General features: G+C 44.4%; 1 protein-coding gene across 1 annotated transcript in view; it reads left to right on the top strand.

The window, feature by feature from the left end:
* Positions 1-11346, top strand: part of sipa1l1 (signal-induced proliferation-associated 1 like 1) — a 57540-nt gene extending 46194 nt beyond the window's left edge. Inside the window, exons 16-26 of the mRNA XM_053445501.1 lie at positions 189-338; positions 728-861; positions 2808-2905; positions 3194-3708; positions 5083-5268; positions 5823-5991; positions 6243-6471; positions 6633-6806; positions 7066-7177; positions 7279-7357; positions 8258-11346. Of these exons, the coding sequence (XP_053301476.1) occupies positions 189-338; positions 728-861; positions 2808-2905; positions 3194-3708; positions 5083-5268; positions 5823-5991; positions 6243-6471; positions 6633-6806; positions 7066-7177; positions 7279-7357; positions 8258-8401 (1990 nt within the window). The 3' untranslated portion in view covers positions 8402-11346. The remainder of the gene's footprint in view (positions 1-188; positions 339-727; positions 862-2807; positions 2906-3193; positions 3709-5082; positions 5269-5822; positions 5992-6242; positions 6472-6632; positions 6807-7065; positions 7178-7278; positions 7358-8257) is intronic.
* Positions 11347-14141: the final 2795 nt, after the last annotated feature.

Below are 14141 nucleotides of genomic sequence, written 5' to 3'. Positions count from 1 at the left end.
AAGTATTCATGATGTTTTTTTCATCCAGACTGTGTGGGAACTGGAGAGATCAATGGAATTTCCTGTGAACATTCTTCTAGTTCAATGCTTTTTGCTTTGTTTATTTCATCTTCCTTAAGTTACTCTACCTCCAAGTGCCTGTAAATCCTTAGAGTTCCTGTGTCTGTGTGTGTTTGTATGTATACCAGGATGTCTCCGGGCAGTGAGAGCTACAGCCTGGTCTCCTCCCTGGCGTTGGGTCGTTCCCCTCACAATCGAAGCTCTCCGAGCAACTTGTCCTGTTCCAGTGACGCGTCCGGAAGCTCTGCTCACTGGAGACAGAAGTCCATGCCCGAGCAGTAAGTGAGAGGAGCCATTGGGGTTGTGTTTGTTTGTTTGTGGCTTGTTTTAGACAATTTTTAAATGAAGATGATGATGTATCATCAAAAAAGCAAAAACAAACTCCCCCTTTAGTTTTAAAACAATTTTTTTGTGTTGCATTTAGTCACTTATTGAGGTGCTTTTTAGGGGATAATAAAGACGTCCTTTCGATTTAAAAGGATGATTCATTAATTTCAACACAGACAGTTAAAGTCAACTAATTCATATATTATTAAGTTTGCTTCAAATGTGTTCAATTGCCGGTCAAATCAGTGTAGAAGTACATTTTCGATAATCATAAACGTACCGAAAGCTTATTTAAAAAAAGTAGTATTTCTGATTTTGTACACGTTTGCTCGTTTACCAGGTTTGCAAGCAGCTGCCATTCTCCGATGCTTTCGGAGAGACGAGTGGTGGTCGGCGAGGGCGGGTCCAGTGGAAAGTCCACTCCCAATTGGTCAAGAATGGAGGAAGGGGGAGGAGCAGAACGGGGGTCAACAGGTGAATACATCTTGTTGTGAAATACTTGAATCTGCACAGTTAACATTCAGTGGATTAACAAGGGAAATAGATTAAATCATCTTTTAGAAATGCAAATGTATTTACTCCTGATCATGATGCTGGGACCTCATGTGTTAATGGGAGAAACGTGAGGACACACCATTGATGGAGGGAGGTTGGAAAGAAATCATCCATATTTATCCATATTTCTAAATCCTTGAGGTGGCAGGTATCCAGACGTTTGTGTTGTTTTTGCCTCCTCGTCTGCCAGTGTCATATTTTCTTTGCAGCAGCTCGTCTTCCTCTCCTGAGATTCCAAATGTGACAGCCTTCACGCTGCCTCTACACACAATCTTCTGCTTCCCCACCTCTTCCTCCTCAGCTCGTTGTTAATTATGTTGCCTTCTCACACAGGGTCTTAATGTTTCTGTGAAGAGATAACAAAAAAGGGTGGGAGGATAATGACACCATCAGAAACAGTACAGGGAGAATTATTGATCTCAATTACAAAATATGGCATTTTTCACTTTTCTCTCTGTACTAAAGAGGAGAAAGAGAAAGGGGGGCAGGGAAATTCCTTTCTTTCCTATCAACACACTTGGGCAAACTCCTCTTTGTGTGCCTTTCCTTCCTCTCCCTCCACTCTCTTCCTCATTCTCCACGGCCGTCTCTTTGCCTTTCATTCAGTTTTTTCTTGTACACGGGCATTCATGTAATTATGAGTATTCTCCAATGCCCTGTGTTTTGGGGAGTTTCCTCCTTGTTTTCCAGCTCGGCCTCTGAGAAGCCACAGAGGCTCCATGCAGCCGTACGGCTCCTCGGATTCCCAGCAGGATGTCGTCTTGGTTGATTGTTGACCAGCCTACGTCCAGCCATGTCCTTGAGCTCCCTCAATCACAGAGAAACACACTAGTCTTTCATTTTGTGGTTGTTTAAAGCACTTACGTCCATAATGGTCAGAGAGGGACAATGCATGCTGGGCCAGCTCAGGCGAAGTCGGCCAACGGTCCAGCCCTTTGCGGTCCACTTTGCCGTCTCTACGGTTGAGGGTTCTGTCCTTTCCTCTTCCTCTTTTCATACTCCTTCTTCCATTTTTACCCACTTGACCCGCTCGTCTTCAGCGATGATGATGTGGCCTCGGCTTTGTCCAGAAATAACACAAGTCATGCAGAGGGCAGAGAACTTCGTTTGGATCATAATTGCCAATTGTCATAATTAACTCAAGATCCTAATGGAGCCTAAACATGCTTTTAAATGAATGTAGTTATTGCATTAAGAATCCCTGCTGTATGAACCATTCAACACAATCAATATATCACTCACAAGCATGTAGCCTCTTGTAAGGCATATATATGCACAGGCATTCAAACAAGCAAGCATGTTCTCTAATTAGTGAAGAGAGCCCCGTGGCTTCTCTGTGCGGAGGAAACTATGCAGAGTAATGAATATGAGATACAAGAGAGTTCACTAAAATACTTGATTCATCCCAGCAGATGTTATGATACCTCCCTCAGCGTTTGCCTTGATGGTGTTCTGGTCATTAGCCGCCTTCTCTGCATGTCTTGTTGCGTAACATCTTGACAATTACACAACCGTCTCATTTACTCCCCAAGTTTTGCTTCAGGAGACACGCTCACTTTCTCTGACATGGCACAGCTTGCCCAGGAAAAAATAAAGCCGACACCGTCTGGGGACAAATTTCAGTTTGATGTTCATCGCTTCTGATGACACATGACCCGGGGAGTTCGTTCATGAGCACAGCAGAAAGCGAATGGAAAGTGTTTGTGTTATGAGTCTCTTGGAGGCGTGTGTGCTCTGTAGCAAGATGCAGATAAATGAGGGGAAGAGGGGAACATCTCTGTCGTATCATCAACAATTCTGTTTGCACTGCAGGGTCCATGCATGTGTCACTAACCCGGCTGTGTGTGTTGGTGGGTTTGTTGCAGAGGCCCCGGTCTCCAAGTCGGGTCAAGGCTACTCCGGAGCTCCTCGCATCCAGAGGCAGGAGCAGGTCATCCATGTGTCCCCGAAGAAGGGAAGCCAGGTCTGACTTTACACCAGCACAACCCTGACAGCACAGTTTAAATGGAACCTCTGTTTTTAAGATATACACAGGCATTTTAAAAGGGTGTTTTTCAAAATGTTCACTTTTCCCAGGGAAAACTTCATGGATCTTGATGGAAAAACAGGCACATTTAGGGAACTGATATGTGAGCATGTGGAATGTCACTAAATGCCAGATTAGAGACTGAAAAATGTTTTGTTTTTCACTGACATGGAACCTTCGACTCTCATTTTCCTTCTCTCTTCCACTTTCCGTTTGTTCTGGCAGTCGGACGGCCCTTACTCTGGTCACTCCAGCAGCAACACTCTGTCCAGCACAGCTTCCAGCGGCGCTCACAGCGACAGTGATAAATGGTTTGAAGTAGGAGCAGGTGGAGGCTCCGCCGCTGAACAGGGCGACTCGGAGCCCAACGGCCTGGGAGGAGGAGGTTATCTCCAGGGTGCGTCGGCCGACAGTGGCATCGATACCAGCTCTTATGGAGCCTCGCACCACACCCACCCGCACTCCCATCACGGAAGCACCACCTCCCTGCTGGCTCCCAGTGGCAGCAGGGAGAGCAGGGAGAGCCGGGAGAGCCGAGAGAGCCGGGAGCGGTCGGCCTCTCCGTGGCACAGCCCCACCGAGGGAGGCCGCAGGATGCTGGAGAGGTCGCCTGCTGCTGCCGAGTCCCCGGGCCCTCCGGGAGAAAGGAGCATGGACGGGACCGGCCGAAGTCCACCTACTCATCTTCTCCTCAGGGATAGCAGCACCTTCAGTCTGAATGAAGCTGGATCCCACTCAAGGTCTGTGTTTTTGGACTTTTCAGTGATGGTGTTAATGGTTTTCAAGTCTTATCTTATCGAATACTCAAAGCGCTGCACACATTCACACAAACATTCATACAGAGCTTCTACACTACACTTTTTTCCATCACACGTCATTCACTGGCTGTCAAAAGGGTTGTCAGAGGCAATTTGCTCAAGGATACTTAGTCATACCAACTGCAGGGTATCAAACCCCCGACTCTCTGGTCGTGCTTATGGTCTACCTCGTCAGAGTCTGGAAGGGAGTTCAACCTTTATTCCTACTGGCAGATATTACTTGCTGTTTAGGGCTACAAGCCAAAACGATTGTGAACCAGAGCTTTAAATGCACCCTGTGGTTAGAAAGTCAGCTTCACATTTTAGTGTTCAATAAAATCCCACTGTGTTTATTTCCGAGGCCTCACGAATGCAAGGTTCGCCAGTCTCTTGCTCAATCACTTCTGAATCATCTTAAAACTCTGTGAACCTTGAAAGAACCAGGTAATAGGAATCTGAAGCAGATGGCTGACACACTCACACTGTTGTTGTAATGAATAAAACAAGTAGGTAGTTTGCACTGCACACTTAGCTTTAGTACCGTTTTTTCTGCCATTATTGCTGCTAGTAGTCGACACACACTTGACTAATGGCCACGCCCACACATCCAGTAGCGTATAAACACCCAAAAATATGCTAAAAAATTTAAGTTTTAGGAAAAACTGTGAAATAGCCAAAAGAGACAGTTCCACCTGCACAGGATAATACTCCCGATAAATCAAATATCTCTAAATAAAATGATCTCCTTCCAACTTCAGTGTTTCCATCACCTCTGCAACATGCTTCCAGTTGTCGTTATTCCTCGAGCCAATATTTCTTCACCCAAGAAGAACTCGTTTGACTGGATTACCACCCTCGTAACAATTCTTTCCTGGAAACCGAGCACAGGAGTAATTCTCCCACTTATCTTTCCACATTAGGCCTCAGGAAATGTGGAACACGTGTCCTGTTGTACAGTTGAACTTGTGTCTCTTCCTGTCTGAGCAAGACTTAATTTGCCCGGTCGGATAGAGTTACAGTTCATGACCTGGGTATCGTCTGTCCAGCGACATTTGTTTTCTGTCCTGGTGGGAACTGGCTCGACCCCAGGTGCTACCATGACAGAGTTTTCTGTTGATAACTGAGTAGAATAGGTCCTTCCTGTTAATTTTTGGAAATAATAATGTATTTAATTTTCTATTAAGGTTTAACTAGTGCTTGATCCAGGACTAAGTGATTCTTCGGAGCAAAACAGCCTAAAGATAATTTCAAACACTTGGTTTTTATCACTGCTCATTCTGCTCCCTCTCTTTTCCTTCCTCCTTCCATCAACACCAGGCACTCAGGCCACAGCTCGCCCAGAGACGAGTCCTCATCTGCGACCACCTCTCCGTCCTCCCAGTCCTCCGCGTCCCCAGGGCCCAAGAGCTTCTACCCTCGCCAAGGAGCTCAGTCCAAGTACCTGATTGGCTGGAGGAAGCCAGGCTCCACCATCAACTCTGTCGACTTCGGAGACACACGCAAGTAAGAAAGGATGACAGAAATAAAGTGGGACAGGGGACGACAGCCCTTCAAACCGTACTCTGGCTTTTGTGTGCATACGGATGATAAATCATTTAAATGATAAGACATTTCTGGAGCTTGTTAAGTTTTAAATGTCTTGTTTGATTCATCTGGGCCAGTGGACGTGAGCACTTGTACAAAATAATTTAACTGATTCAGTCAGTTCTACGTTTAGAGAAGCTAATAATGTTGGATTTATGTCAGAGGTTATATCTGTCCAAAGGCTATAGTTTACAGAACATTCCTATATATTTTTAATGATGGTATTTATTGCAGCACCGCTTCATAACATTGCATTTGATCCTTTTATGAGTCTTTTTGGCAAACTACTTGATTTCCCTCTTGTGGCTGAAAAGAGGATTACATGGGACTAACATGTAAAAAAAAGAATGTACTTGGCCTATAGAAAAACTACTATTGCAGCTGAATGACAATTTTTTTATTTGAATAATTAGTACAACACAGGTGAATTATGCATAATCCGTCTGTGTTTGTGTGTGTGTGTGTGTGTTTAGGAAATCTCCAGGAGAGGGTGGAGTGGAGGGTATTCCAACCCCTGCAGCCAGGCCCTCTCTTCGGGATATGCACTCACCTCAGCCTCATGCCAAATCTACGATGGAGGAAGATGTGAAGAGGCATGGGGCTCAAGACAGCCCCCCACCCCCACGCAGGCATAAGGAAAAGGTGCACTGTGGTCAATAATAGAACACACTCAGGCTGTAAATGGGGACTTATTCTAAAAATTATTGGACATCTAACTCAGCTAGTAAGATTCCTGCAGCTTTCATATTTCAGTGAATCTTCCTGGTGAATAAAACAATCAAAACTTTATAGACTACAGCTATAATCATTTAAATCCTCAGATACACCTGGCCTCTAAACACTTATCCTGGTTTTCGTGATATTAAACTGACACCTCATCATTTCCCGTGCAGCATGGCCAGAAATCAACAACTGGTCATCATCTCAGCCACCGTCGCTCTCTCCACCGCACCCTGTCGGACGAGAGCATCTACCGCGGCCAGCGCCTTCCGGCCCTGAGCGACTTGGTGGCAGAACCAGTGAGCGATGTTCTCTTCAGCTGCTCCACCCTCCCCCGCTCACCCACGACCCGGGGTGTGCCCCTCCGACGGCCCTCCTATAAGCTCGGTGTCAAGCTGCATGGTAAGATCGCTGTGGACATTGTGCCCACGTGTATAAAGATGCTTTACAGCTGAACATTTAGAGAATTAACTGTAAATCTGAATTCAAAACACCAATATTTCACTGAAGGAAAAGGTGAAAAATTCATTTAGCATTCAGTCCTTTCTGATTTCTGTTTGTAGGTGACCTTTCTGCGTCGGACACATCCCTGGTGGATTTGGTGGAGCGACACCGTGGGCCCCTCCCACAGGAGCTGATGCCCCTCCCTCCTTCTTCAGACAGGGACAGCCCTCTGGAGTGGACACACTTGGTGGACGTGGCCAGTACCTTTGAGAGTGACAGGAACCCTCACTACGGTAAAACCATTAACTTATAATCCCACGTGTCTTCACTTATATATGGTTTATCTTCTTTTCACTTTTATATGGTTTATCTTCTTTTCACTTTTATATGGTTTATCTTCTTTTCACTTTTATATGGTTTATCTTCTTTTCACTTTTATATGGTTTATCTTCTTTTAATATTTTTATTTCTTTGCTTTCAGCTGCTTTATTTATGCCCCATGATTGTGACTTTATCTTGTTTTCAGCATTTTCCGTTTCTCTCTCCTTCCAGTTCAGAGAAGTTACGTGTTCGGGGATTCAAACCACCGGAGCAGCGGCGCCTCCAGTCCACAGCAACCTCACATCGAGCTGCAGCCGGCGCCACTGTCTCGACCCTCTTCAAGGTAACGTCTACGCTTATAGGACTTGTGAGAGAGTTTGGAGAAATAAACCAGAAGTGATGTTTATACAGTGAGTTAGTTACGATCTTCTTTCTTCTCCACAGTGAGGGTCACATAGGGCTGGAGAGGAAAGTGACTAAACTTGAGGCGATTGTGAAGATGCTCCAGGAGGACCTGAAGAAGGTGAGAGAGAAGACACACACACACACAAATAAATGCACATTTGTCTGCATCTGTACTGAACCTCTTCTACAATATAATGAGCTAAAACATGATTTTCTGGCTCCATTTTCTATTCAAGTGTCAGTGGGGGTGAAAAATTACAGGCTTTAGTTGGCTTGTGTACAATGGACCAGGGAGCATAGGCTGTAAATATAAAGTATATTTGTTTTGAATAGAAAATACAGAGTCAGCAGTCGAGTGCCGAGTTACTACAGCTTTTTTTCTTAACTTGAAATCACCTAAAAGGAAGTGAATGGTTTAACTTTGCTTTAATATTCTTATAAGAACCCATTGAAACGAATGTACTCGAATGATTCCACCAATTCACTAATTTACCAGTTAATGTTCACACTTCATTTACTTTCAATACTCCCAAGTGAAAGGCTCAAACACATCGTATTTTATGACTATACTATAATATAAAACAGTTCCTTGTATGTAAGAACAAAACATCTTCAGGGTGGAGCCTGTTATCTCCATTTAAATGTCAACTGATAAAATCTGCCCTCCAAATCCCATAAGCTCTGTTGTGACCTAGTCTCTGAACCCCTGACTCGACTCATGTAAACACACAGACGGTATTAAGCCATTTTCAGACATCCAGTTCAGACATTTTCCAGAGTTTGGATCGGACACTTTCACATATGAAGAACACGGCAGGAGGAAGCAGCTCTTTCATCCTCAGAAATGTGTATCTTCCATTATTGAGCAGGTTGTGTTTTAGAAAAGTCAACAACAAGCCCATCCGCTTCCCAGAGAGACAGATTTATTAAATGCTTTCCTCTGTGTTACCTGCTTAATAATTGATCGTGATTATTTAGATTTTATTTTTATGTCATATCTCTGTACTTCTCTTTGCAGGAGCGTGAAGAAAAGCTGCGGCTCCAGACTCAGGTCAAGCGGCTGTGGGACGACAACCAGAGGCTGCAGGAGGAATCTCAGACCTCGGCCACCAAGCTCAAGAAGTTCACAGAGTGGGTCTTCAACACCATCGACATGAACTGACGCGCTCCTGCTCGCTCTAACCTGCACACGCACCCACATCGACTTCATCCATCAGCACACACAGTCTGGACGGAGACAAGGAGCAGGAGACACGTTCTGAGACTCATTCCACCTGATGCCGAACCCTCCCTCCACCTTCCATGGCTTCAAACATCAGGGGCTTCTATTGCCGACCAGTCTCAATCTCTGCAGAGCCTCTGTTCAACTTCTCAGGATGAGGCCCAAGAAGAACGCGTGTTGTTTATCACATTATGAAGGACTGATCTCTGCCCCCCTGTGGGACCACGAGAGCGTTGCTGAATTGAACTTTCTCTCATCTCGCTGTGCCAAAATCTCTTCAGCAAAATAACCAACAAGAGAAAACCCCCCTCCTCCACTTGGCCTTTTCCAGTTATTTCAGATGCCATGTTCTCCCGAGTGGACATGAGTCTCTTTTGAAGACGACTGTCTTTTTTTCCTTATTGATCCCGTTTTTCAAGCACCTTTTTCAAAATGTTCCCCAGCTCGTCTGGAAGGTGACTTCAGGTGCTTCGTGCCAAATCCGTCTCCCCACAGCAGAGGGTTGTTCTCTGAATGGCCTCGCAAAGTCAGACAGGGCTACAATAAAAAATCTGCCGGCCCGGCCACTAAAGTGTTCGCTGTAACACAGACGGACAAAAGAGCCACAGGACAGGAGAGGACTCTGTTTCCTTCACATGTAAAAGGAGAGTAAAGAGGTTAAGCTACTTTGTTTTTGTTTCCGGCTCACAGTTGGAAAACCCCTGAACAGTCGCTGGGGCTGTTTGTCCGTGAGCCACTGACACCGAGTCGGGTCGATCTGCCACCGCTCGGCTGATAATCTGGATTTGTACAGTTCTCATTTCTCGACCTCTGTGTGAGTCAGGTCTGGACACAGGAGTAGATATTTAAAAGCCATCGGCAGTGGTGCCATAAAAACAAGACTGATATCCAGAGTGCTCTGGTTCCATCCCAGTCGTTCGTGTCTTAAAAGCAATAGGAACAAGTCGGAACTCGTGTTTTTCTCCCTCACGGAAATGGAGAGTTTGCTCTTGGATGAAGTTTGACGTGGGATTCTGTGATTTAAAGATCAAACTGGTGAAAACGCCGGTTTCTACTGCACAAGAACCTCAAGAAGCTTTTTCCACCGAACATCACGTTCAGGGGGGAAACAGGACAGAGGACGCCACTCATCACTCGCCACACGACTGGAAAACAAAGAGCCAGCTGAAGATAAATGACAAAGACATTTCAGGATGAGAAAAGTGAAGTTTTTTTGTTTTTGTTCCTCCGGTTAATTTATTTCCTTGTATTATAATTCCAATAAATAAGTTGTTCTATTCGTAACAGTACAACTGACATCAGTGTTTAGTTCCTGAAGAAAAAGGGTCACTAGCTATATTATTTAAGCGGCTTTCTTTCTTAACTCTGGCCGAAGCCGGACTATAATGCTTTTTATTCTGTATTCTGTTGTAGTTTGTGGTGCCCAAGCCTGCTGTTGTGTTGCTTACAGTGCCCTCTAGTGATGACCAGTGGAAATGTCATGGTTATTAAATGTGCTGCCAGTCACTCTGTATTTCTCCAACGACTCTTCAGCTGTCAGTCATAGACCAGACACACGCACACACACACACACACACACACACACACACACACACACACACACACACGACGGGGCAAATCATCAGAAGCTTTGAAAGACAATCAAAGGTTGATTTTTGAAGATGGGAGAGTGTGTGGTTGTGTGTGTGTGTGTGTGTGAGTGTGTGTGTGCGCTTCATTTCAAACAGCTTTGCTCAGGTTCAGTCTTTGTTGGGAACGTGTGAGGATCTTTTTCCGAAAGCTTCAACAATAATGACTTGTACGGCGATATTTAAAATACCCACCATAAAAGGGAGACTCAGTACCTTGCTGTACTCGTGGTTGTGTGTGTGTGGTGTGTGTTTGGTTGTGTGTGTGTGTGAATGTGCATCAGTCTATCCAGCCGTGCCTACAGTCACTTGTTGGGTCATTTACTCGCAGGAAGAGCAGGGATGTGCCTTTAGAAACAGAACCTGGGAAACAGATTAAAGGGAATGGCTCCTCCTCCTATTTCTGAAAAACACACACCTGGCTCCACAGACACACACTTTTCACAGACTGGCCTCATAAATGTTTGTTTGGAGATTCTGCTTCTCTTGGTCAGATGAATATTTTTATGTAACACAAACAGACCAGGCAGGGATGAGAGTGTGTGAAGTGTACGAGAAGTGTATGTGTGTGTGTTCGTGTGTGTGTCTTTACATTCAGTTACATGCAGTGTAGTATTCAGAGCAGCTGGCCGTTGTAATAGCGAGTTTAACGTCCAAGCATATTTCCCCCCCCGATTCACAAAGCCACTTTTATCCCAAGCAGATGCCACAGAGCTTCTTCCCTCAGAGCAGGTGTTGGGGTTTATTTCAGGTCACCAACAAAAAAAACAAACAGTTGTCAGACTTAATTTCCCAGTCTTCTGCCGTCAAACCAGTTCGATGAAAGAACATTCCCAGTAAATTAGCTTCTTTAATCGATGCAGCTCAAACCAGTGCAGCGGCAAAAGAACACGACGGCGCCCGATCTGAATGTAAAGAGAGAATTAAACAAGCCTAAAGAAATGTGATGTTTACGATAACTGAGTGGACTCCTGATGGAAGGATGAAGAAGTGTCGGTTCTGTTTTAAGAATCATGGCTCGAGTGTTTGCTTGATGATGACGTCCCAGTTGTTTATTAACAAGTCGGCCAGTTGTGGAACACTCGTGCGATAATGTGAAATCCTTCAAATCTTCACAAGCGATGAATCGTAGAGGCAGAAACGTTCCCAGTCCAAGTTCTAAGTGTTAAATTGGTTTCACTGGTTTCCTTACCCACATCTATGTCGACGCCTAAATGACCAGTGTTGGACAATAAAGTTTTCGTATATTTCACTGTACATTGAAAGTGCTTCGAGTCTTTTGTATTTCAAATGGGAGTATGGCCAAATGACAGATGTTTGTTTGAGTGGCATCTAGTTGGATGATGGTTACAGATGTCAACCTTCAGATGTTAACACACACACACACACACACACACACAGACACACACCGGTTCATTTGTGAATGAGTTCTTGTTTCTCGTTCTTTATTTCCTCTTCGCTTTGTTTTTGTTGCTTTTAAGAAGGATGTTGGAAATGTGAATGTGCTGATGTTCAAATTTTCCATTTTTTTTTAATCTCTCGTTTTGATTTTTTTTGTTGAGATCCTTTGCACAATGTTTTCTAACGGGGGGTTTGAGTCGACAGGTGTTGGATGTAAGAAGGGAGAATCGATCCATTCCTGTGTGATCCTGTCTCAGTGTTGCTCTGTAGTTTTCTTGCCAGTTGCAGGAGGGAGTTGACTTTATTCACCTCGGGGGGGGGGGGAAGGAAGACAAGATGAGAACTGGAACCGTCCTTTTCTTTTAGTCATTACTGATCCGACAGGAGCAGGATGGATGTTTGTACCGGAGGGTTGGAGGTTTTCGGTCAGCGATTGCATCGGGTGGGGGGGGGGGGGGGGGGTTTGCACAGAGCTCAGTCGCTGCTGTGTCATGATTCGTTCGGTTTCCTCCTGTTGGAAGAACAAACTTTCAAAGTCATGTGTTCAGCTCCGACCGACCGGAGATAAAGCACAAAACGCAATTTCAAGAGTAAAAAAAAAAACAACCCCAATACTGTTTACATCCCGGATCCATTGTCTTTGTAACATGTTTGAAAAAGACATTTGCAGTGATCACAGTGAGTTTCTGAAATAAATAAAATGCTGTATCGACCTGCGTTGATGTCGACTTGTTTGTTTCTTTGTTGTAAAGAATTTTGTGTTGTTTTGATTTCAAGCAACACTTTGCAGCTGAGTCTGAATCGTGTGCGTCTGAAGACTGAAGACTGATTGGGTCCCAGCGACTCGAGTGTCTCATTTCGAAGGCTCCCCGGGAAACGAAGACTCCAGCAGACCGTCCCTAGCCCACAGTGTTCTCCTGAGGACGCAGCCCCTGACCTGGAACTCAGCTTTTACAACTTTAAAAGAGCGTTGACATATTCACCAGGAAACCGTCAAAGTCCAGGTTGTCTTTATCTTAAATAGTGGCTTTCTCCTCCCATTGATAAAAGGAGTCTTCTTGTCTTAAGGCGTTATGATTGTGCGACTGTGTTAATCCGTTAATCTGCACATATTGACTAACACACACCAAAGTAAACACTTAGTAGTATTTGATGTTGAGGTGCTTTAGCAGGTTCAGTGTATCTGATATAAGAATGAACACTAATCTGTGCACAGAACAAACAGAGAGAGAGAGAGAGAGGGAGCTGTGATCAGACTCTGCTGCGTCACCTCAGCTGCTGTGGACTGACCTGTGTTTGTTTCCATGAGTCCACCTGCAGTGAGGTCCGGGGGCGGCTCGAGGCTGCAGCGTCAGAACAGAGGAGAGGAGGAGGAGGTGCAGTGCGGAGGAGGCTGCAGATTAGTCATCACTGGCACAGGTGGAAAGTGTGTGGGCAGCATCACCTGGGACCGCTCTCAAGGATTTAGCTCGAAAAGGAGCGTGCAAGACACAAAGTGGAGTCTGATCGGGGAGAGTCGGTGTCGTCTTCCTGCAGGAGAATCAAATGTGGAGCTGATTCCTGGAGGGTTTCACTGAAGAAGAAGCCGAGCGTCAAGTTCAACTGAGAAAAGTTTATCTTCCTAAAACATGTACATTTATGTAGTTACTGTATTTAAGTGAAGGTTTCCATGTATCTTTACTTTACTCACTTTACTTTTCAAATCTTAGTTACAAAGTACTTCACAAGGGCAGCAACATATAACAGACCAGCCATAAAATCATAAGCACAGCAATAATTAATGAATCACAAATAATAAAAGACAATATTTATTTAAAAGAACTCTAAAAGACATCCAATTGTTTTATAAATGATACAGGTTAAATCAGGAAAGGCTCTCCAATAAAAGTTTAAACAAGGAATTTGAATGGTTTCAGAAGAGGCCGAGACAATAATGATACAAGAGCTTTGGGTCTATTTAAAAGCAAGAACTTACTTTTGTTCAAGTAAAAAAGTTAATCTGGTACTTTTACTTGTAGTTTTAGTTAAGTCCTGAAAGCAGGATGTTTGTAGTTTTAACCTGCAGATCTTCTTCATCTCTTCAAATCACCTCTAAAGCAGCTTTAACCCTGGTTCTTCATTTCATCCTCATATCAATTAGCAGATTCAAATTGTCTTTTGGACACTAGGTGGTGACATAACAAGGTGTAAACACAGCAGGGACATATTATTGTCTCATGAGACTGTACGCAAAGTATCCACAGAACCCCACCCCCCACCCCCAAACAAACAAACACATATATATGCAGGGACAACATGCACAGAGACGCTCCGGCCAAACTGGGATTCAAACCACTGCACCACCGTGTCCTCCCGATTATGCAACACTCTGCTTTTAAAATGCAAACATTTAAATTAGTTGTGTCACATGTGAGGCTTTCATACATGTTTTATTTCCACTTGTTCATTTTTAGTGGATGAGTAGATGAGTGATTTTTCATTTTTGGGTGAACTATCCCTTTAAGACTTGGTACTGGGGTAAGGGGGTTTGCCTATTATGCCAATGAGTGTCTTCACTAGAGAGATAAGTGTGTGTAAATACATGTCAGCTGAAGAGTCGCAATAAAACATTTTGAATAAGACACACACACACACACACACACACACACTCT

This window comes from Pleuronectes platessa, chromosome 17 (assembly GCF_947347685.1).
Source record: "Pleuronectes platessa chromosome 17, fPlePla1.1, whole genome shotgun sequence".
NCBI lineage: Eukaryota > Metazoa > Chordata > Actinopteri > Pleuronectiformes > Pleuronectidae > Pleuronectes > Pleuronectes platessa.
Note: the sequence above shows the minus strand (reverse complement) of the source record. Positions and strands in the feature narration are given on the sequence as shown.